Source organism: Bombina bombina, chromosome 2 (assembly GCF_027579735.1).
Source record: "Bombina bombina isolate aBomBom1 chromosome 2, aBomBom1.pri, whole genome shotgun sequence".
NCBI classification, from domain to species: Eukaryota; Metazoa; Chordata; class Amphibia; order Anura; family Bombinatoridae; genus Bombina; species Bombina bombina.
The window spans coordinates 624,212,346-624,238,068 of NC_069500.1; the positions used below are offsets into that span (position 1 = coordinate 624,212,346).

The 25,723-nt window shown below is 37.2% G+C and overlaps 1 protein-coding gene across 1 annotated transcript in view; it reads left to right on the top strand.

Moving 5' to 3' along the window:
- Positions 1-19,907, top strand: part of KDM4C (lysine demethylase 4C) — a 1,488,570-nt gene extending 1,468,663 nt beyond the window's left edge. Inside the window, exons 22-23 of the mRNA XM_053702565.1 lie at positions 11,945-12,037; positions 18,448-19,907. Coding sequence (XP_053558540.1) covers positions 11,945-12,037; positions 18,448-18,624 — 270 coding nt within the window. The 3' untranslated portion in view covers positions 18,625-19,907. The remainder of the gene's footprint in view (positions 1-11,944; positions 12,038-18,447) is intronic.
- The last annotated feature ends 5,816 nt before the right edge of the window (positions 19,908-25,723 follow it).

Genomic DNA, 25,723 nt, shown 5'->3' on the forward strand with positions numbered 1-25,723 from the left:
CTTTGTGTTTTGCAGCAGGCTCCGTTCGAGCCCATGCATATTGTTGACATTAAACTGTTATCTTGGAAAGTTTTGTTTCTATTAGCCATTGCCTCTGCTTGCAGAGTCTCTGAGATTTCAACTTTACAGTGTAACCCACCTTACCTTTTTCATACCGATAAAGCAGTTATATGTACTAGGTTAGGTTTCCTTCCTAAGGTGGTGTCGGATGGTAACATTAATCAAGAGATCGTTGTTCCTTCCTTGTGTCCCAATCCTTCTTCAGCGAAGGAACGTTTGCTTCACAATCTGGATGTGGTTCGTGCATTGAAGTTTTACCTTCAGGCTACTAAGGAATTCAGACAATCTTCATCTTTGTTTGTCCTTTATGCGGGTAGACGGAGGGGGCAGAAGGTCTTGTCTTTCTGGTTGAGTAGTGTCATCCGCTTGGCTTATGAGAAAGCAGGACAGCAGCCTCCTGAGAGGATTACTGCTCATTCCGCTAGAGCAGTTGCTTCTTCCTGGGCTTTTAAGAACAAATCCTCTATGGATCAGATTTGTAAGGCAGCTACCAGGTCCTTCTTACATAGTTTTTCTAAATTTGACAAATTTGATGTGTTTGCTTCAGCCAAAGCAGCATTTGGGAGAGGTTTTGCCGGCTGTGGTGCCCTCAGATTAGGGTCCGTCTCTTTTCTTTTTACCTCCTGTTATTGTCCTCTGGAGCTTCGGTATTGTTTCCCAAAAGTAAGGAATGAAGTTGTGGACTCTCCCTTCCTTTGGAAAGAAAACAACATTTGTGCTTACCAAATAAATTCCTTTCTTTCCTGGCAGGGAGAAACCACAACCACACCAATAAGATTTTTTTGGGCGACTCCTTTTTTGTTTTTTTTCTGGCATTTTTATACCCTGATGTTTCTCTTACTTTTTCTCGTTCTCTTGGTCGAATGACTAGGTGATGGGAGAAGTGGGAGGGATATTTAAGCCTTTGGCTGGGGTGTCTTTGCCTCCTCCTGGTGGCCAGGTGTTGTTTTTCCCAACAGTAAGGAATGAAGTCATGGACTCTCCCTGCCAGGAAAGAAAGGAATTTATCTGGTAAGCATACATTTAGTTTTTAGAGCTCTGTGCCAATACAGTTTAATAGCAGAATAAATACATGTTTTGACTAATCATCTAAAGGAATCCAGATTTAACAACCACCAACAGGCAAACATAACTTTATTATTCTCATCATAAAACAGCTAAAAGATTTGCAGATGAAGCATACAATGCAATGGCAAGAATTACTTTGTTCCATATGTCCGTGCATGCTTCTGCTGCCAACTTTGTACATGCCACCTTAGGTGAAGTTCTGTAGTCTCGCCACTATAACCACACCCTTCCTAGTGTTGTGCAAGTTCTTCAATGTATGTTACAAGAATAAGGACGTGTCTTCCTCATTCTCCTATTTATGTTGGTTGTTTCTCCTCATTGGTTAACTCATCTTTTTCACATTTAACCCTTACTAGGCTAGAGAAAAGCATTCTCTTTTTAAAAACCCTTCATATAAATACAGTATTACAAAAAAGGTATATTTGCATATATCAACAATAAATGAGCTATACACAAATTCAATGTGATTGTCATTTACTCTAATTCAACTATTATACTCAATATCATTAGTTCATGTATCAAATAAAATTATATTTTTTATTTAAAATCAGATATATTTTAATATGAATTCTCTAAACTAAATATAGAATCCATTATAAACATAATTTTAAAAAAACACACAAAATAATGAAGATACATTGTTTTATGGAGATAGAGCATGCACTTTTAAGCAACCTTCAAATTTACTCCTAGGGGCCCATTTATCAAGCTCCGTATGGAGCTTGAAGGGCCGTGTTTCTGGCGAGCCTTCAGACTCGCCAGAAACACCAGTTATGAAGCAGCAGTCTAAAGACTGCTGCTCCATAACCTGTCCGCCTGCTCTGAGGAGGATGCACAGAGATTGTGTGAAATCAACCCGATCGAATACGATTGGGTTGATTGACACCCCCTGCTAGCAGCCGATTGGCCGCGAATCTGCAGGTGGCAGCATTGCACCAGCAGTTCACAAGAGCTGCTGGTGCAATGCTGAATGCGGAGAGCGTATTGCTCTCCGCATTCAGCGATGTCTGTCGGACATGATCCGCTGATCGGATCATGTCGGACAGACATTTCATAAATAGGCCCCCTATTATTAATTGTTATTCGTTCTTTTTTATCTTTATTTAAAAAGCAGGAATGTGAAGCTTAGGATCCATCACATTTTTGGTTGGCTTGAGTTATGCTTGCTAATTGGTTTGCTAAATGTAGCCACCAATAAGCAAGCGCTATCCAGGGTGCTGAATCTAAAACAGGGTTTGCTTCTAAGTTTTACAGTCCTGCTTTTTAAATAAAGATACCAAGAGAACGAAGAAAATTGATAATAGGGGTAAATTAGAAAGTTGCTTAAAATTGTATGCTCTATCTGAATCATTAAAGACAAAAAAATGGGGTTAGTGTCCCTTAAAGCATTTTCTAAGCCTTTCCTATAGGTCTTAATTTTAGTAAGATCTTTTAAATATTGTTTTGAAGGTCACTAAGGCCCCCATTTATCAAGATGTAAACATGCAGTATATGTCATCTTGTATCAAAACCTACACACAAACTATGGTTCAACATTCGCAAGCAACGACCCCTATTGTTGGTATTGAAGATCTTTTGCAGATCACTCGCAACCTTGTTTACAGTGAATGAACGCTTGTGCACCATTCAACACAGTATTTCTTTTGTAAGGTGTATCCAGTCCATGGGTTCATCCTTTACTTGTGGGATATTCTCCTTCCCAACAGGAAGTGGCAAAGAGAGCACACAGCAGAGCTGTCCATATAGCTCCCCTTCTAGCTCCACCCCCAGTCATTCTCTTTGCCGGCTTTAAGCAATCGGAAGGGTAAAGTGAATGAGGTGTTAGAATTGTAGTTTTTATTTTCTACAAGCAAAAGTTTGTTATTTTAAATGGTACCGGTTGGTACTATTTACTCTCTAGCAGAAAGGAGATGAAGATTTCTGCAGGGAGGAAGATGATTTTAGCATGTTGTAACTAAAATCCACTGCTGTTCCCACAAAGGACTGAGGAGTACAAGAAAACTTCAGTTGGGGGCAACGGTTTGCAGGCTAGGCTGCAATCAGGTATGTTCAGTCATTTATTTCTAGACAAGACTGTGATAATGCTAGAAAAGACTGATAAGATCCCCATGAGTAGGCTGACCATATTGCCGCTTTAAAAAGGGACACATATGAAAAATACATATGTCCGGGCTGTTTTCAGGGCTGTTTAAAGAAATGGTTTTGTATAAGAACCCTCACATATGTATTTTTCATATGTGTTCCTACTTAAAGCGGCAATATGGTCAGCCTACCCATGAGGGAAGGGTAAGCTGTATTCAGAGACTAAGTATGGAATTGCAACCTTACATAACAGGGCTAATTTATTGGTTGACACTAATTAATGGCAAAGCACCGAAGTAAAAGGTGGGAGGGGCCTAATTTCGCCGCCTCAGATGCGCAGTTATATTGACTAGAACTTCAGGCTGTTTCACTTGTAGGGTCCTGCTGCTGTTTGAGGACCTATAAGAAGCTTTTTCCCCACAAATCTGGTTCCTAAGGGCAGGTAGGGCCACAGCAGAGCTGTGTCAAGGTGCTGAAGTTGTTTTAACCGGTTTGTTGGCTTACTATCGATCCGGTTTGGGCATTAAGGGGTTAATCGTTTTTATTGCTAGTGGTGCAATCTTACTAATGCTTTAGGTACATACTGTGAAAATTTCGAAAAGTTTCCTGCATTTTTCACTGTTTTGGAAAATTGTGTGCCTTTTTTATCTCTTAAAGGCACAGTAACATTTTTTGCATACTTTTTCCAAATTTTACAAATTCGATACTTTTGCTTCTTCGGAGGCTATTTTTGGGAGAAAGGTTTTGCAAGCAGTGGTGCCTTCCGTTTAAGGTACCTGTCTTGTTCCCTCCCTTCATCCGTGTCCTAAAGCTTTGGTATTGGTATCCCACAAGTAAAGGATGAACCCGTGGACTTGATACACCTTATAAGAGAAAACAGAATTTATGCTTACCTGATAAATTTCTTTGTCTTGTGGTGTATCCAGTCCACGGCCCGCCCTGGCTATTAAGTCAGGTAGATTTTTTGTTTAAACTACAGTCACCACTGCACCCTATGGTTTCTCCTTTTTCTTCCTAACCTTCGGTCGAATGACTGGGGGGTGGAGCTAGAGGGAGAGCTATATGGACAGCTCTGCTGTGTGCTCTCTTTGCCACTTCCTGTTGGGAAGGAGAATATCCCACAAGTAAAGGATGAACCCGTGGACTGGATACACCACAAGAGAAAGAAATTTATCAGGTAAGCATAAATTCTGTTTTTTTTTTAAGTTATCATTATTAATTACTACATTCATATGTGTATCTGTGTCTAGATCCATGAGTTATATTCAACAACTTTTTGGTAGCGGATAAAATAGGAATGAATATGGAATCCAGTCAGACATCTTGAGGGTTTGCTCTGGAGGTGCATAAAGGGCCAACATAACATTTTCTGCACATTACTTTATCAGCTGTGATTGTTCTGATCATAATATAGTCAAGATATACAAAATAATGATGCTCTCATTAGAATTTGATTGTTTTTGGAATTATTTGTATTATTCTTAGAGATTTTTCATGGATCAACAGGATAGGTAAATTGTATTACAAAGGTAACATTACTTGTGCACAACAAATTCTATATTTTAAAAAAAAATAATGAATTGCAGTGTTGTCACTACCACAATCTTCTGTAATCCCCCCAATTATTTAAGTGCCTAATGTTGCAGCATCTTCTGCTTTGTAATCCAGGAGATCTGTAACATAACCTGGGCAAAGTTTTTCACCTTGGCAAGTTTTGCCTCGGTTATCTAATTAATATTATTTTATTGTTTTTAGCAGGGCCCAATGTCATCTTTATTTAGGCCCTAGCAATGTGGGCTCTTTTACACAAGAATCATGTCGGTACCAGTATATAGAAGTTATTCATTGCTGCTCTTCTCACTTAATTTGATGTTATAAGGGTCGACTTAATAACTTCCACAAGGCAGGAGCAATGGCGGGTACATTTGTTTACAGAAACATTAACAAAGTGACGCCTTGATAAATGGGGCCATAAGTATTTCAGAAAGATAGATTGTTTTTTTATGCATTCTGATCCTAGAATGGCCTAAAACATTTCAAATATTTTACTGCTAATTAAATTCAACTGACCTTCCTTGTGGCTTATGCGCCTAGACATAAACCTTCATCTTTTAAGCTAAAAGGGACATTAAACACAAAATTGTTCTTTCATGATTTATATAGAGAATAACATGTTAAACAACTTTCCAATTTACTTCTATTATCTTCATTCTCTTGATATCCTTTGCTTGAATACATATCTAGATAGGCTCATTAGCTGCTGATTTGTGGCTGCACATAGATGCCTTGTGTGATTGGCTCACCCATGTAAATTGTTATTTATTCAACAAAGAATATATAGAGACTGAAGCTAATTAGACAAAAGAAGTAAATTGGAATGTTGTTTAACCCCTTAATGACCACAGCACTTTTCCATTTTCTGTCCGTTTGGGACCAAGGCTATTTTTACATTTTTGCGGTGTTTGTGTTTAGCTGTAATTTTCTTCTTACTCATTTACTGTACCCACACATATTATATACTGTTTTTCTCGCCATTAAATGGACTTTCTAAAGATACCATTATTTTTATCATATCTTATAATTTACTATAAAAAAAATTATAAAATATGAGGAAAAAATGGAAAAAAACACACTTTTTCTAACTATGACCCCCAAAATCTGTTACACATCTACAACCACCAAAAAACACCCGTGCTAAATAGTTTCTAAATTTTGTCCTGAGTTTAGAAATACCCAATGTTTATATGTTCTTTGCTTTTTTTGTAAGTTATAGGGCCATAAATACAAGTAGCACTTTGCTATTTCCAAACCATTATTTTTCAAAATTAGCGCTAGTTACATTAGAACACTAATATCTTTCAGGAATCTCTGAATATCCATTGACATGTATATATTTTTTTTTAATAGACATCCCAAAGTATTCATCTAGGCCCATTTTGGTATATTTCATGCCACCATTTCACCGCCAAATGCGATTAAATACAAAAAATCGTTCACTTTTTTAATAATTTTTTCACAAACTTTTGGTTTCTCACTGAAATTATTTACAAACAGCTTGTGCAATTATGGCTTAAATGGTTGTAAATTCTTCTCTGGGATCCCCTTTGTTCAGAAATAGCAGACATATATGGCTTTGGCGTTGCTTTTTAGTAATTAGAAGGCTGCTAAATGCCACTGCGCACTACACGTGTATTATGCCCAGCAGTGAAGGGGTTAATTATGGAGCATGTAGGGAGTTTTTAGGGATAATTTTAGCTTTAGTGTAGTGTAGTAGACAACCCCAAGTATTGATCTAGGCCAATTTTGGTATATTTCATGCCACCATTTCACCGCCAAATGCGATCAAATAAAAAAAAACGTAAAATTTTTCACAATTTTAGGTTTCTCACTGAAATCATTTACAAACAGCTTGTGCAATTATGGCACAAATGGTTGTAAATGCTTCTCTGGGATCCCCTTTGTTCAGAAATAGCAGACATATATGGCTTTGGCGTTGCTTTTTGGTAATTAGAAGGCCGCCAAATGCCACTGCATTTCACACATGTATTATGGCTAGCAGTGAAGGGGTTAATTATGTAGCTTGTAGGGAGCTTGCAGGGTTAATTTTAGCTTTAGTGTAGAGCTCAGCCTCCCACCTGTAACATGAGACCCCCTGATCCCTCCCAAACAGCTCTCTTCCCCCCCCCCCACCCCACAATTGTTCCCGTCATCTTAAGTACTGGCAGAAACTCTGCCAGTACTAAAATAAAAGCTATATTTGGGCTTTTTTTGTGTTTTTGTTAGCATATTTACATATGATCGCTTCCAGCTGCTTTCCAGACCAAGGACGTACGCCACACGTCCTCGGTCATTAACTGTATTTTTTTTGAGGACGTGTGGGGTACGTCCTTGGTCATTAAGGGGTTAAAAAATGTATTCTCTATATGAATCATGAAAGAAAATGTTTGGGTTTAATGTCCCTTTAAATCAACTAGTGCAGGGGTTTTAGCATGGGCCAGGTATAATGAAATGTCTGTTGAACAGCTAGGCAATACAGCTACCTGATCTTCCTTGTATATATTAAAGGGATATGAACCCCACATTTTTTCTTTCATAATTTAGATGGAGCATTCCATTTTAAACAACTTTCTAATTTACTTCTATTATCAATTTTGTTTCATTTGCGTGGTATCCTTTATTTAAGGAACAGCGTTGCACTACTGGGAGCTTGCTGAACACATCTGTATCCAATGACAACAGGCATATATGGGCAGCCACCAATTAGCAGCTAGCTCCCAGCTTCTGAGCCTACCTATGTATTCTTTTAAACAAAAGATACCAAGACAACAAAGCAAATTAAATAATAAAAGTAAATTTGTATGCTCTAATTGAATCATGAAATAAATATTTTGGGTTTCATATCCCTTTAACAGTTTAGGGCCAGATTACAAGTGGAGCAATAATTAACGCTCAAGCATTAATTGAGCTAGAAGTAAGCTTTTTCAGCTTGTTGGGTTGCGCTCGTATTACACGTTTAAAGTAAACTTTTTTGCTTGCGCACTAACCTGACAAGCACAAAAAGTCGAAGTTAGAATATTGCGTGCATGTTCACGTACACTCCCATAGAATTCAATGGAGAAAAAGAAGTGGAAAAAAACCTAACACCCCACTCTCACACTAACTCGATTGCATATTCTCATGTGTGCTAACACAACATTAAAATATTAATAATTCACATTCCAATGTTATTCACATATTTATATATTTCTACATATATCTGATGGTATTTTGGTACATTATATATCTAAACCTATATCTATACATGATTATATATAGTAATAAATATATACAGATATGTATAGGAATATCTATTTAAAAATACTTAGAACATATTCTGCTATGTGCAGAAAATTGGAATGTAAAATATTTACAGTATATGCATAGTTAAACACTTTATTAAAATTAATATTGCATAAATATGCTTTTACATATTTGTATCTACTTAACTGCAAAGGTCTCTAATGTTCTTGTATGCAGTATATGTCTATATATGTGTGCATATGTATTTATATGTTTATATGTGTATATATATATATCTGTAAATACATATATACACATATAAATACATAAATACATATGTATACATATATAGATATATAAATATACATGTTTAGACATGTATATGTATCCATCTCTATATTAAAGCCATTTGCCTGCCTTTTTTTAACACCTGAGACCTTGTATGTTTAAGCTGGGGATGATATAGCAATATGAATCACAATGGATTATTGCTATATGTATTACTGGTTGACACTGGGACTCCCACGCCTCTTTCCAGGCCCAGTGTTCCAGTTGCAATTAGTAGCTAAATGCACTTACCACTTCTGATTGGTTCACTGGCCATTTTGTGATAAGAAGCAGCAATGCATTGGGACAACAGAGTGGCTTTACGGATTTACAAACCCCTTTGCAAACATTTGTGCAATAATAAAATGACTTTACACATTAGAGCACTTTATTATTATGTTATTATATCCCTTAAAATAATGTTTTTATAAAAAATTGTATGTTTTTTTTTATAAACTATAATTCTATATAAGGTTTGAATGTATTTAAGCAGATTGACAAACCCTAAACACAATTTTTAGAACGGATTTACTTCACTTATTTAATTAGCTGTAAACCATTCTTCCTTAGTTTAATAAAAAAAAAAACGTACATTAGTTTTATATATTATGTTATAACACATGGTTTGATGGATTGAACTTCCAGGTTTTCTGCCATGTTCGATATTTCCAACATAGGAACTTTTTATAGACTTTCTGCTGTTCAGAATTAGAGTTTCGGTGTATTAAACATTACAAACATTTGGCTTCATTCATTTTTTTCACATTTTCTGCTAAAGACGCGCGTTTGATTAAATGTGAACCTAGAAAAAAGAGAAAGCGTTGCTTCTTGTGAGCAGAATTTTTTTGTGTGTAGAACTTGTATTATAGACAGCGGTTTAGTTAACTGGTATCTCAAACAGTGTCACTCAGGTTGTCTTTGTTTAAACGCATTTCTCTCAGGAAGTCTCAAACGTTCTGAAAGGTATTCAATTAATTTTCCCTAGCAGTAGAAATGGAAGCAAACAGAAGAAGAAAATTAAATAAAGGGGGAAAAAAGCAGCTTGATGGATGTGCATGCGAATGTTTTAGCTGCAACTACATTAAAATGTGCCACTTTAAACACTGATAATACAGCGCAGGTTATCTTTTGTAACAGATTGCATATTTAATGGAAATTCTCCAGGCAGACAACACAGACATATTTAAAGACTGATTCTAGTTACAGCTACTTACACGCTGTGCTAAACTTAGATTTCTCCTGCAGAGCTTGACAATTGGCTACAGCTTTCGTGCTTACTTCAGTTTCCTACCTTTAATACTGCTTCAATTTATTAAAATCTGCCTTATTAATGTGGCAGCCCGGTATGGACTTCCTGAGGACAATTATCATGGAAACATCTTAAATACTGTGTATGTATATATATATATATATATATATATAAGTATGAAAAGTTAGGGACCAGCACTCAATGTTTAGACAGCCTCCGGGGTGCACTCCCAATCAAAGTAACATATTGAAAAGTAAAGAAGGCACTCTCCGTTTATCAATACACCATTTAATAAATACGGTACCGTATTTATTAAATGATGTATTGATAAACGGAGAGTGCCTTCTTTACTTCTCAATATATATATATTATGCTTTTTGCAATTAGCCTACACCTATATTTCTCATGCTGGAACTTTCAATTATTGGCTTGGCAGCATTTTGTTTAACTATTGTAACTATCACTATCAAGGTATATTGGTGAAAAAGTTTAATTTGCATTATGTTTTATACTCAGAAACAAAAACAACAAAAAACCTCACATACATCACATCTGTAAACCACATTATTGTACATTTAGGAATGGAAAATGAGACACATTAGTAACCTAGAAGTATGGTTTTAGTAGAATTGAGTGTATATTCTCTGCTGAACAATGAAATGTAACATATCTGTCAAAAGCCTCACACAACACCTCCAAGTTTATTGCTCTTCTAAAATAAAAGCAAATAATAATAGAAGCCTTTACATTCCATACTTGATCCCTCCAGATGATCACGGAAGTGAAAAAGAAATGGGGACGCAGTTTGTGGATTGTCTATTGAAAGCACTCAAGCACAAAATTGTATTTAAAGGGACAGTAAGGTCAAAATTAAACAATTCGTGATTCAGGTAGACCATGAAATTTTAAGCAACTTTCTAATGTACTTCTATTGCCAAATATGATTTGCTCTCTTGGTATCTTTTGTTGAATGGTACATCTAGGTAGGCTGATAAGAGCTCAGGAGTGTGCATGTGTCAGCAGTATATGTAAGCAGTGTTTGCAACTATGTATAACATGGCTATAAACATTGTTGCAAACACTGCTACCAGATGGCTTAAGACATGTGCACGCTTCTTAGCTCACCCAGGATTACTCTCTGCTTTCTGATTAAAGGGACATGCAATTCAAGCATTTTCCTTCATCATTCAGACAGAACATATTATTTTAATCAACTTTCCAATTTACTTGTACTGGTGTTTTAGAGATGTCTAAACTCTACTTCAAGTGAGATCAGTTAGCTTGAATAGAAGTGGATAATTAGAATGATAAATATGATGTATTTCCTACAGTTTGTTAGGTTAAACTTGAGGACTAACCATCACTATTACTTCTGAGCATTAGTGCTTGAGTTTGATAACTCATGACCCATAATTATTAGTAACCAATCTAGTGGTAAAACATATCCTCATATTAAACTCCCCAAACACCTAATCCCAATATGTTAAATTTAAAAAACAAAAACTTTCCTAAAATAAATAAACAAATAAGTGTGTAATATTAAAAATGCCTTTTTTATGGTAACATCATTATGGCAGTCATGTCTCCTTTGGTGTGCCCAAATAGGAACACATAGAAAATAATCACTGTGCTGCATGCCAGGTCAGGGTTCTGAATTCCATATAATGTATCCCAGCCTCACAGTAGAAAAATGATGATTTTCAAATTACATCACAGGAATAGCAGACATTATCGAAGGTATTCTAAACAAAGAGCATTTCAAAATTGTTTCACTGTGCATAGCTTTTAAAGGCAAAGTCTAGTCAAAATTAAACTTTCATGATTCAGATAGAGCATGCAATTTTTAGCAACTTTCTAATTTACCTCTATTTACAAATTTTCTTAGTTCTTTTGGTATCTTTATTTGAAAAAGCAAGAATGTAAGCTTAGAATCTGGCCTATTTTTGGTTCAGCACCTGAGTAGCGCTTGCTGATTGGTGACTACATTTTGACACCAATCAGCAAGTGCTACCTAGGTGCTGAACCAAAAATGAGCCGGCTTCTAAGCTTACATCCTTGTGTTTTCAAAAAAAGATACCAAGAGAACGAAGAAAAATTGATAATAGGAGTAAATTAGAAAGTTGCTTAAAATTGCATGCTCTAACTGAATCATGAACATTTAAATTTTTACTAGACTATCCCTTTAAGGCTATGTATTACCTGCTTTACCATAACATTTTTTCATGCAAAAATGTGTTCTTTGATATACATGAATGGTTTCACCCCCCTGACAAATTAACGTTCACATAATTAAAAAGGCTGAAATTGCAATTTTGTGAAGGTTAATATTATGCCAAGTTTGGAAAAGATACATCAAAAAAATGTTTTCTTTTTTTTTAGGTGGAGTTTGAAGATGGATCACAAATTGTTACGAAACGAGAAGATATTTACACAATGGATGAAGAACTACCCAAAAAGATTAAGTCTCGTTATGTAAGATTTCTCAATCACTTCATTATAATGCAAATCTTTTTAGAATTACTGGCTGTGACTGATATTAAAAGGCAGAATCTGTTATTACTTAAGTTTATTTATTCGTATTTAAATAATAAAAAGATCATACAGTTAAATAAAGAAGAACAATAAAACATGGGATAGTTTTTTTAATATACAATATATAATTGCCAATTTAAAAATGGCTGCTTCCAACAAAGCATAATCCTACTCAGCCATAATCTGGTTACACAAATGTGTTGTCCTTGTGATGAATCCCCACAACACATTGCACCACTCAAGAAGGATACCAGTAAGCCAATAGAAGGTGCAATGAAATGGAAACTTTTCATGATTCCATGCACAAATTATTAATCAAACAGTTAATGTAAAAACACATATATTCCTTTAAGAGAAATATCTTTAAAAATGTTACACTCGTATGTCACTCTACTGTTCTGTTCTCAAGCAGTGTTATTATCTGGAAAGAGTGGGATGCCACATTCCAAAAGAGATAGTCCTACCATACTGAGAATATTCAATTGTTACGCTAACACTTATTTTTGCTAAACACTTGCTAAATAAAATAATATGATTGACATAACTTTAGACACGCCTGCTAAACTGAAGTTTAATTATTAGAATTGTTTAGAGGGGGGCAGGAGAGTTTTTGGCAACATCTTAGAGAGATGTTTGATACAGCATCTACCTGCGTTCCACTGAATGATGACTTTCAGCACTATTGCATGCTATTAACACCTTATCCAAAACCCGAAGATAAGTATTGCATTTCTAGTTTAATCACTGCCTTGCTTCATTTATAAGCTGATTACTGATTAATGTTATTGCAATAAGTTCATGATAAGCACTTATTATTATAATGCATTTCCGTGTGTCTGTTTCCCTTTTTTAGTACTATTGTGAGATCTAGTTTGCACTGCCCTGGCATCATGACACAACAGCAGGGGACACTAAAGCAAAAATGATGCTGCAAATGAATTAGACCATTTTGTTTTGTGCAATAAAATGTACATTTAAATATTACTCTGCAGGACCTAACAGCAAGTTTTTCAAAGGTCCATACGGCCACCCTCTCTGCATACTCGAGAGAAGCTCACACTAAATTAATTCACCAGGCATACATTCTTCCAAAATTGAGAGCCAAACTGGTCCCACAGGCAGTAGACAATTGTACCAAGTGCTCCCTTATGTCCCCTGACCTTACGCACCTCATCTGGGATTGTCCCAAACTTGCGAGACTATGGGGTAAACTTAGATTCTGTCTTCAGAGGGTCTTACAGGAGAGGAAAGATTTAACGCCATCCAATATTATCTTTATGCATGATTTCGATGTTGCACCGCGGCGCCAGAAATTTCTTTATTCTGTGATACTCCTTGCCAGGAGATTAATTTTACAATACTGGGTGGCCAATAAGGCTCCTCCTTTTAGGAAATTATTACATACAATACATACTCAGGTACTCTTGGAACAGGCAGATGTACAGGGAGACCTCGAAAAGAGAATTAAATCCTTTATCCATAAATGGGAACCCTACTTATTACACATCTCCCCACAAGTAAGAAATAGGATACTCTACCCCTTTTGTAATTCTTTGTTCATGCTAGAAGAGAATCTCTGTGGCAGGTGGTGCCCTCCCTCCTCTCTCCCTACACCCTGAGTGTTGCAGTTTGTGGTCCCCTCTCCTCTGCCCCTCAATTTGGTTCTACACAGATTTCAGGATCCCTCACTGATATTTGTCTACTACTTGTGCCAGTGTGAAATCACGGCCACCTTCCCTCCCTCCCTCCCCTTCCCTGGAGTGGAGGATCTGATATGGTAATCTCTTCCCATATTTTGTGATGTGTTGTTTTATGTTATGTGTTATTGTTATATTACTTGTTTAAAAAGAAAATGATACTGGGTTCTGTCTGACGTGGAGACTAAACTACGTCTGGCGACGTTCGCCCGCCCAAGAGGTGGGGGAGAATGTTGCAACTTCTATACCTTACGAATGTCTAAATGCTATTTCTGTACATGTCTGTCTCATGTTGTGATGGACCTAGTATATATATATATATATATATATATATATATATATATATATATATATATATATATATATATATATATATATATATATAAAGTATAAAAAAATGTACATTTAAATAGCGTTATTAAGTATCTTAGAATAAAATGCAGATGTCATTTTTTAACGTGTTAGATATGTATGTTAATAAGTGGAAAGTTGTTCTGTCCATAAAGCACTGTCATAACTTAAGTTCCTTCCCTGCTGTGGCCAGTTAGGCACAGTTATGAGTCAACCAATGGTTGTATAAAGTATGGCATTGTTAAAGGGACATTAAATCCAAAATGTATCTTTCATGATTTAGATTGCGCATGTGGTTTTAATCAGCTTTTCAATTTAATTTTTTATGTAATTTGCTTTGTTCTATTAGTATCCTTTGCTGAAAAGCTACTGATAGCTACTGATTTGCTGCACATATAATCTTCACAAATGGTTTGGAAAACAGCACTTTAACACCTTTGGCCTGTGGGGCACGGAACCCAGGATCTGCCACGTCCAACTGATACTCCAAACAAACAAAAGGTTGTTCCAGCCACCAAAACTTTTAAAATAGACCTTTATTATTTCACATGGGGTCCAAGAAAAAAACTACAACGTTTCAGGCCTGCTATAGGCCCTTAGTCATGTATGTATACATGACTAAGGGCCTATAGCAGGCCTGAAACGTTGTAGTTTTTTTCTTGGACCCCATGTGAAATAATAAAGGTCTATTTTAAAAGTTTTGGTGGCTGGAACAACCTTTTGTTTGTTTGGCTGCACATATATTCTGCTTACCCAATGTTCCCAGTAGTGCAAGAGAATGAAGCAAATTTGATAATTTAAGTAAATTGGAAAGTTGTTTAAAATGTTATGCTCTATCTATATGGGAAAAAATGTGGGGTTTCATGATGCCTTGAGACTGCACCTTCACTTTTGTAAGGAATTGGAAAGCTCACAAATGTCATAATGTCCATATTTAAAGAGACAGTCTACTCCAGAATTGTTATTGTTTAAAAAGATAGTTATACCCTTTATTACCCATTCCCCAGTATTGCATAACCAACATAGTCATATTAATACCATTTTTACGTCTGTGACTACCTTTTATCTAAGCCTCTGCAGACTGCCCATTATTTCAGTTTTTTTGACAGATTTTCATTTCTTTCATGTAATTAACAAGAGTCCATGAGCTAGTGACGTATGGGGATATACATTCCTACCAGGAGGGGCAAAGTTTCCCAAACCTTAAAATGCCTATAAATACACCCCTCACCACACCCACAAATCAGTTTTACAAACTTTGCCTCCAAGGGAGGTGGTGAAGTAAGTTTGTGCTAGATTCTACGTTGATATGCGCTCCGCAGCAAGTTGGAGCCCGGTTTTCCTCTCAGCGTGCAGTGAATGTCAGAGGGATGTGAGGAGAGTATTGCCTATTGAATGCAGTGATCTCCTTCTACGGGGTCTATTTCATAAGGTTCTCTGTTATCGGTCGTAGAGATTCATCTCTTACCTCCCTTTTCAGATCGACGATATACTCTTATATTTACCATTTCCTCTACTGATTCTCGTTTCAGTACTGGTTTGGCTTTCTACAAACATGTAGATGAGTGTCCTGGGGTAAGTAAGTCTTATTTTCTGTGACACTCTAAGCTATGGTTGGGCACTTTATTTATAAAGTTCTAAATATATGTATTCAAACATTTATTTGCCTTGACTCAGAATGTTCAACTTTCCTTATTTCCAGACAGTCAGTTTCATATTTGGGATTATGCTTTAATTATCATATTTTTTCTTACCTCAAAAATTTGACTTTTTTCCCTGTGGGCTGTTAGGCTCGCGGGGGCTGAAAATGCTTCATTTTATTGCGTCATTCTTGGCGCGGACTTTTTTGGCGCAAAAATTCATTTCCGTTTCCGGCGTCATACGTGTCGCCGGAAGTTGCGTCATTTTTGACGTTATTTTGCGCCAAAAATGTCGGCGTTCCGGATGTGGCGTCATTTTTGGCGCCAAAAGCATTTAGGCGCCAAATAATGTGGGCGTCTTATTTGGCGCCAAAAAATATGGGCGTCGCTTTTGTCTCCACATTATTTCAGTCTCATTTTTCATTTGCTTCTGGTTGCTAGAAGCTTGATGTTTGGCATTTTTTTCCCATTCCTGAAACTGTCTTATAAGGAATTTGATCTATTTTGCTTTATATGTTGTTTTTTCTCTTACATATTGCAAGATGTCTCACGTTGCATCTGAGCCAGAAGATACTACAGGAAAACCTCTGCCTGCTGGATCTACCAAAGCTAAGTGTATCTGCTGTAAACTTTTGGTAGCTATTCCTCCAGCTGTTGTTTGTATTAAATGTCATGACAAACTTGTTAATGCAGATAATATTTCCTTTAGTGATGTACCATTGCCTGTTGCAGTTCCCTCAACATCTAAGGTGCAGAATGTTCCTGATAACATAAGAGATTTTGTTTCTGAATCCATAAAGAAGGCTTTGTCTGTTATTTCTCCTTCTAGTAAACGTAAAAAGTCTTTTAAATCTTCTCTCTCTACAGATGAATTTTTAAATGAACACCATCATTCTGATTCTTTGGACTCTTCTGGTTCAGAGGATTCTGTCTCAGAGATTGATGCTGATAAATCTTCATATTTATTTAAGATGGAATTTATTCGCTCTTTACTTAAAGAAGTACTAATTACTTTAGAAATAGAGGATTCTAGTCCTCTTGATACTAATTCTATACGTTTGGATAAGGTTTTTAAAGCTCCTGCGGTTATTCCAGAAGTCTTTCCTGTTCCTAATGCTATTTCTGCAGTAATTGCTAAGGAATGGGATAGATTGGGTAATTCATTTTCTCCTTCTAAACGTTTTAAGCAATTATATCCTGTTCCGCCTGACAGGTTAGAATTTTGGGACAAAATCCCTAAAGTTGATGGGGCTATTTCTACCCTTGCTAAACGTACTACCATTCCTACATCAGATGGTACCTCGTTTAAGGATCCTTTAGATAGAAAAATTGAATCTTTTCTAAGAAAAGCTTATCTATGTTCAGGTAATCTTCTTAGACCTGCTATATCATTGGCTGATGTTGCTGCAGCTTCAACTTTTTGGTTGGAAACTCTAGCGCAACAAGTAACAAATCGTGATTCTCATGATATTATTATTCTTCTGCCATTTCTTTGGCATCTTGGTTGAAATCTTTAATTCATCTTGCCTATGTTGAGTCGGGTAAAATTCCGCCTCAAAGAATTACAGCTCATTCTACTAGGTCAGTTTCTACTTCCTGGGCGTTTAGGAATGAAGCTTCGGTTGACCAGATCTGCAAAGCAGCAACTTGGTCCTCTTTGCATACTTTTACTAAATTCTACCATTTTGATGTATTTTCTTCTTCTGAAGCAGTTTTTGGTAGAAAAGTTCTTCAGGCAGCGGTTTCAGTTTGAATCTTCTGCTTATGTTTTTTGTTAAACTTTATTTTGGGTGTGGATTATTTTCAGCAGGAATTGGCTGTCTTTATTTTATCCCTCCCTCTCTAGTGACTCTTGTGTGGAAAGATCCACATCTTGGGTAGTCATTATCCCATACGTCACTAGCTCATGGACTCTTGTTAATTACATGAAAGAAAACATAATTTATGTAAGAACTTACCTGATAAATTCATTTCTTTCATATTAACAAGAGTCCATGAGGCCCACCCTTTTTTGTGGTGGTTATGATTTTTTTGTATAAAGCACAATTATTCCAATTCCTTATTTTATATGCTTCGCACTTTTTTTCTTATCACCCCACTTCTTGGCTATTCGTTAAACTGATTTGTGGGTGTGGTGAGGGGTGTATTTATAGGCATTTTAAGGTTTGGGAAACTTTGCCCCTCCTGGTAGGAATGTATATCCCCATACGTCACTAGCTCATGGACTCTTGTTAATATGAAAGAAATGAATTTATCAGGTAAGTTCTTACATAAATTATGTTTTTAGCCAATCAGTGCCCTCTCATAAGTAACTCCACGGGCGTGTGCACAATGTTATTTATATGGAACACATGAACTAACACCCTCTAGCTGTGAAAAACTGTAACATGAATTCAGATAGGAGTCGGCCTTGAAGGGCCTAGAAATTAGAATATGACCCTACACTTAGGTTTAGCGTTTAACTAAGAATACCAAGAGAACAATGACATTTTGATGATAAAAGTAAATTGGAAAGTTGTTTACATGCCCTGTCTGAATCATTAAAGTTTAATTTTGACTAGACTGTCCCTTTAAGTTATGTCCCTTTAATGTTTAATTAGCAATCTTTTAATTATTTATTGTCAACTTTTCACAGTTTTATTTATTATTTGTTCTTCTTTAGTCTAGAGCATCAGACATGAAATTTGAAGATGCATTTTATGGTGAGGAAGTCATTTGCGGACAAAGAAAAAGACAGAGGGTGCTAAACGTGAAGTTTAAGAATGAATATGTTGATGATCCAGGCTACCGTACTTTCCTTAAGAGTTCATTCCAGAAGAAGTGTAAGAAGGGGCAGTAAAAATCAGAAACCACCCATAATGCAATAGAAATGAAAGCATTTGGAAACGTTTCTTACAAACATTTGCACTACAGTGAAAATACTACAATATATGCACCGTGAACATTTGGATTCAATAAACAATATTCACAAAGGAGAAGAAAAAAAGAAGATTGTGCTGATTTTCTGTTGATCAGGAGCATATGTTTTTGATGTTTTGATGAATTTCCAGCAGAAAATTAAAAGTAACTATGTGCCACCAAACTATTTACAGTGACTGGTATAAATCTCACAAAGTAATATATTTAGGCAGGAAAAAGCCTTAACATCAGTCTCTGTAGCTTTATATTTTTCCAAAGCGGATGTCAATGCAGAACAGTAATCATAAACACTTGGAAATGACTTCAGACACTCAGGGTTACAGTAAGTACCATGCTTGAAGACTAAAGATTGAAAAAAAAACATGGGTATGAACGAAATCTCATAGCATCTTTAACTATATCCAAATGCAAGTAAATAATTGTCAGGGATTAAAGGAACAGTTCATCCTAGCCCAGTTCTCACTTTGTAAAAATGTTTTATTAGCAACACTTACACCCTTAAAGGGACATAACATGCAAAATGTAATTCCTCATCAAAAAAGGTTTAATTATGCACAGTGAAACAAAAATTGTAATGCACTTTCATTATTTATTTTGCCTGCTTACCGGCACAGTGATGGTTTATATGTTTCCCTAATTGGCCACAGAAGAGGAGATAAAGTACACAAAAATTAAGAGAGTTTTTTTTTTCCAACTGCAAAACAATGCAGGTTTTGCTAACAAAATGATAGTTTTAAGGATTTTTACAAAATGTATTTTGATACATTTCTGTTGCATACATCAAAAAATAAGTTAATGTTCCTTTAAATTGTGTTAATGTATATATTGCATATCACTGGATCTGAACATTAAACGGATCCCATTGATTTCGGTGAATATGACCAGTACTTAGGAGTACTTTGTACTTCAAGCAGTTGCTTTTCATGAAACCTGTGAGTCAGTATCACAGTTGTGAATAAAGCAATCTACCTGCTGTGCCCTTCTCTGCCAAACACTCCAACAGCATAACAAAATTCATTTATAAAGCAATAAGAGTTATTTTCTGAGACCAACATGGAATTGATTGTTTTGGTATTTATTTTTTCCTAAGTAATGTGCATCTGATTTGGCAGAATTTGTATTTAACAACTACTACACACATTCTTAGGTATATTTATAAATAGTTTGAGTAACTGACAGAAGAAATAAAATAATTTGAAATGCTATGTTGGTAGAAGTGTCCTATATTTATTTAATGCTAACATAAAAGCCAATTTTTAGAGATGAATTTTAACATCTATTGCTTTTGTGCTTGTACTTGTCTCGCGCTCCCTGGGAGGCCAAAAAGCAAATTCTGTCACTTGCAAATGCTGCAAATCAAACAGCTGGTTTATGCAATTTGCAGCAGTTTGAAAACCCAGGTTACCCAATTTGCTTTTTGGCCTCTCTACGGAGCTTTGGACAAGCGCTATTGGCGTTTAGTGTTCTATTTAATTTCTTGCACAGAAATAAAATCCCTAAATAATTCATTATTGTTGTGTTATTTGAAATAGCTTTAGCTTCTAAGTGTGCAGTACTATGTTTATCACAATACCCCATAATGTCTTTAAACTATAATTTGGGTGTAATAATAATATTTGATATAGCAAAATTAAATAGATTAAAAAAAATAGAAATCATGATACTTTATACTGATGTGACATTGGCTAAGAGCAGCCCATACTGACTAAAAATAAAACTAAATAATATTATTATTACATAGCAGTGATTGCCATTCTGTGTACGGCATTTGTCTGGTTTGCCTAGTCTTATTAACTAATTGTGTAAAATTCACAGAGTTCTTTGTAGCCTTTCGAGTTTCTATTTTATCCTATGCAGTCAATTCACTGGGGAGTTCCACAGAGGAACCAAGCAATTGTGCCCCTCAAATTCATTCTTTGGCTTGCGTTTTTGTAAGACCTTAGGAAAATGGAGTGAACACCTGCAAGTTGAAGCTGTTTTGTTTGTCAAAGCTATTTTGTTAAGTTATCAGAAAAAAGAGGTTAATTAAAATATACAGAATGTATGTGTCATGCTTTGCATTATTTCTAGAAGTAGAAGGATGTCCTAATAATATTAATAAACATATAAAATGGCATATAATAGTTGTCTAACATAAATGCATCACCTACCGTTTATGCTGCACAGCAATCATATATAAGTAATAGCGTATGTTTTCAAAAATATAACTTTTTTTTTTTTTTACAGAAGCTACTCTAGTCCCATATTATGTTGATTTGTTGTATTTATTTTAGAAAAAAAGGCAGGAATTCATTAGCCATTCAGATGATGTATTAGTCAAGTGATACAGGTGCTGGAGCTCTGCTCTGTATATGCAGAAAACATAATTCAGCACCGTAGATACTCTGACTTCATTTGATTGAGTCCTAAGCTAAGTTATTGACATTGACCTCCTCTGCCTCACTACTACTCCCTGTATCTGCAGACAACCCACACTCAAGCCAGCTCATGACTCTAACTGGTCTTTCTCTTACATGGTGTATCCAGTCTACGGATTCATCCTTACTTGTGGGATATTCTCAATCCCTACAGGAAGTGGCAAAGAGAGCACACAGCAGAGCTGTCCATATAGCTCCCCTGAGGCTCCGCCCCCCCCAATCATTCTCTTTGCCGCTCTAACAAGTAGCATCTCCACGGGAGGGTAAAGAGTATGTGGTGTTAGATTTGTAGTTTTTATTTCTTCAATCAAGAGTTTGTTATTTTAAAATAGTGCCGGTTTGTACTATTTACTCTGAGGCAGAAAGTGATAAAGATTTCTGCTGAGAGGAAAAAGATTTTAGCATGTTGTAACTAAAATCCATTGCTGTTCCCACACAGGACTGTTGAGTACCGGAGAACTTCAGTTGGGGGGAACAGTTTGCAGGCTTAACTGCTTAAGGTATGCTCAGTCACTTTTTTTCTAACAAGACTTGGTAATGCTAGAACACTGACAGAAATCCCCATGTGGGAAGGTAAGCCATATTCTGAGAGTATAGAAGGATGGCTTAGTTAAAGGACTTAAATCACTGGTGGACACTGTTTTGGGGAAAATCGATTATTTTATTACTATAATCTGACATTTGCACAAGAGTTTTTTATGTTTGGAACACTTTTTGGAGGTTTTATACACCTGGCATATTTTGAGACACCTAATTTGGCTTTGGAAGGCCCCACAACTCCGGAGTGAAGAGGGAGGGGGCCTAATTTTCGCGCATCACTTGCGCAGTTCTTTTGCAAGACAGCTTCATCCAGCTTCACATGTAGAGTCCAGAGATTGCAGAAGGACTACAGGGAGGCTTATTTTCGTCCAAAACTAATCCCCAAGGAAAGTAGGGCCACAGCAGAGACTGTGGCATGGTGCTGTAGTGTGTTAAACCGGTGGCCTGCTTCAATTTGCTCTGGTTTGGGCAGTAAGGGGTTAATTGTCTTGAAACTTAGTGTGCAATCATTTCAAAGCATTAGGATCATATGGTGAAAATTTCATAAAGATTGGATGTTTTTTTGAAACTTGGTAAAAAAGTGTGCGCTTTTTATTATTTAAAGGCACAGTACCGTTTTTTCGAAAAGTGTATTTTCCTGTATTTGAGTGCTGTCTAACATGTCTGAGCCTACAGATAGACCCTGTTCTATGTGTTTAAAAGCCATGGCGGTACCCCCATTGCATTTGTGTTTAAAGTGTGCTAAGGTATCTAAACATTTTAATGACCATGCAGTGACACTTAAAAATGTAGCCCAAGATGATTCTTTGATGGAAGGTAATGAGGATAGACCTCCTTCCTCCCCCCATGTGTCGACACCAGTTACGCCCACGCAAGTGTTGCCTAGTACCTCTAGCGCATTGGGTCCTATTACTTTACAGCAATTAGCAGCAGTCATGGATAATTCCCTTGCGGCATTTCTATCCAAACTGCCAGTTTTTCCAAAGAAGCGTGATAGCTCAGTATTAAGAACAGAGGATGAGTTTCTCAGCGGGCAGAGTCAGATTCCTTAGCGTTTAAATTTAAGCTGGAACACCTCCGCGTCCTGCTTAAGGAGGTTTTAGCTACGCTGGATGATTGTGACCCCATGGTGGTCCCAGAAAAATTGTGTAAAATGGACAGGTTTTTAGAGGTCCCTGTATACACTGATGCGTTTCCGATCCCGAAGAGGGTGGCAGATATTGTGACTAGGGAGTGGGAGAGACCAGGTGTACCTTTTGTTCCCCCCCCCTATCTTTAAGAAAATGTTCCCCATAAATGACCCCAGGCGGGACGCGTGGCAGACGGTCCCTAAGGTAGAGGGAGCAGTTTCAACACTTGCTAAGCGTACAACTATACAGGGAGTGCAGAATTATTAGGCAAGTTGTATTTTTGAGGATTAATTTTATTATTGAACAACAACCATGTTCTCAATGAACCCAAAAAACTCATTAATATCAAAGCTGAATATTTTTGGAAGTAGTTTTTAGTTTGTTTTTAGTTTTAGCTATTTTAGGGGGATATCTGTGTGTGCAGGTGACTATTACTGTGCATAATTATTAGGCAACTTAACAAAAAACAAATATATACCCATTTCAATTATTTATTTTTACCAGTGAAACCAATATAACATCTCAACATTCACAAATATACATTTCTGACATTCAAAAACAAAACAAAAACAAATCAGTGACCAATATAGCCACCTTTCTTTGCAAGGACACTCAAAAGCCTGCCATCCATGGATTCTGTCAGTGTTTTGATCTGTTCACCATCAACATTGCATGCAGCAGCAACCACAGCCTCCCAGACACTGTTCAGAGAGGTGTACTGTTTTCCCTCCTTGTAAATCTCACATTTGATGATGGACCACAGGTTCTCAATGGGGTTCAGATCAGGTGAACAAGGAGGCCATGTCATTAGATTTTCTTCTTTTATACCCTTTCTTGCCAGCCACGCTGTGGAGTACTTGGACGCGTGTGATGGAGCATTGTCCTGCATGAAAATCATGTTTTTCTTGAAGGATGCAGACTTCTTCCTGTACCACTGCTTGAAGAAGGTGTCTTCCAGAAACTGGCAGTAGGACTGGGAGTTGAGCTTGACTCCATCCTTAACCCGAAAAGGCCCCACAAGCTCATCTTTGATGATACCAGCCCAAACCAGTACTCCACCTCCACCTTGCTGGCGTCTGAGTCGGACTGGAGCTCTCTGCCCTTTACCAATCCAGCCACGGGCCCATCCATCTGGCCCATCAAGACTCACTCTCATTTCATCAGTCCATAAAACCTTAGAAAAATCAGTATTGAGATATTTCTTGGCCCAGTCTTAACATTTCAGCTTGTGTGTCTTGTTCAGTGGTGGTCATCTTTCAGCCTTTCTTACCTTGGCCATGTCTCTGAGTATTGCACACATTGTGCTTTTGGGCACTCCAGTGATGTTGCAGCTCTGAAATATGGCCAAACTGGTGGCAAGTAGCATCTTGGCAGCTGCACACTTGACTTTTCTCAGTTCATGGGCAGTTATTTTGCGCCTTGGTTTTTCCACACGCTTCTTGCGACCCTGTTGACTATTTTGAATGAAACGCTTGATTGTTCGATGATCACGCTTCAGAAGCTTTGCAATTTTAAGAGTGCTGCATCCCTCTGCAAGATATCTCACTATTTTTGACTTTTCTGAGCCTGTCAAGTCCTTCTTTTGATCCATTTTGCCAAAGGAAAGGAAGTTGCCTAATAATTATGCACACCTGATATAGGGTGTTGATGTCATTAGACCACACCCCTTCTCATTACAGAGATGCACATCACCTAATATGCTTAATTGGTAGTAGGCTTTCGAGCCTATACAGCTTGGAGTAAGACAACATGCATAAAGAGGATGATGTGGTCAAAATACTCATTTGCCTAATAATTATGCACTCCCTGTACCAATAGAAGACAGTTGTGCTTTTAAAGACCCTATGGATAAAAAATTGGAAGGTTTGCTGAAGAAAATGTTTGTTCAGCAAGGGTTCCTTCTTCAGCCAATTGCCTGCATTATTCCTGTAACTACTGCAGCAGCTTTTTGGTTTGAGGCGCTGGAGGAGTCGCTCCAGAGGGAGACTTCATATGATGAAGTCATGGATAGAATTCATGCTCTAAAGCTGGCTAATTCTTTTATCACTGATGCCGCTTTCCAATTAGCTAAGTTAGCGGTGAAAAATTCAGGTTTTTACATTATGGCGCGAAGAGCGCTTTGGCTCAAATCGTGGTCGGCTGATGTGTCGTCCAAAACAAAGTTACTAAACATTCCTTTCAAGGGAAAGACCCTTTTTGGTCCCAAGTTGAAAGAAATTATCGCAGATATCACTGGGGGGAAGGGCCATGCCAGGATAGACCGTTTAAGGCCATAAACAAGGCTAATTTTCGCTCCTTTCGCAACTTCAGGAGCGGACCTACTTCAACCTCTGCTGCCGCAAAGCAAGAGGGTAACGCTTCACAGCCCAAAGCAACCTGGAAACCCTTTACAGGGCTGGAATAAGGGTAAACAGGGCAAGAAACCTGCGCCTGCTACCAAGACAGCATGAAGGGGTAGCCCCCGATCCGGGACCGGATCTAGTAGGGGGCAGACTCTCTCTCTTTGCTCAGGCTTGGGCAAGAGATGTTCCAGATCCCTGGGCATTAGAAATTGTTGCTCAGGGGGGTATCTTCTAGAATTCAAGGACTCTCCTCCAAGGGGAAGGTTCCACATTTCTCGTTTGTCTTCAGACCAGACAAAGAAACAGGCGTTCTTAGGTTGTGTAGAAGATCTTCTAAAGATGGGAGTGATACACCCAGTTCCAATTGCAGAACAAGGACTGGGATTTTACTCAAACCTGTTTGTAGTTCCCAAAAAGGAAGGAACTTTCAGGCCAATCCTGGATCTAAAAATTCTAAACAAATTCCTCAGAGTTCCATCTTTCAAAATGGAAACCATTCGGACAATCTTGCCGATGACCCAGGAAGGTCAATATATGACTACCGTAGATCTAAAGGATGCGTACCTACATATTCCTATCCACAAAGATCA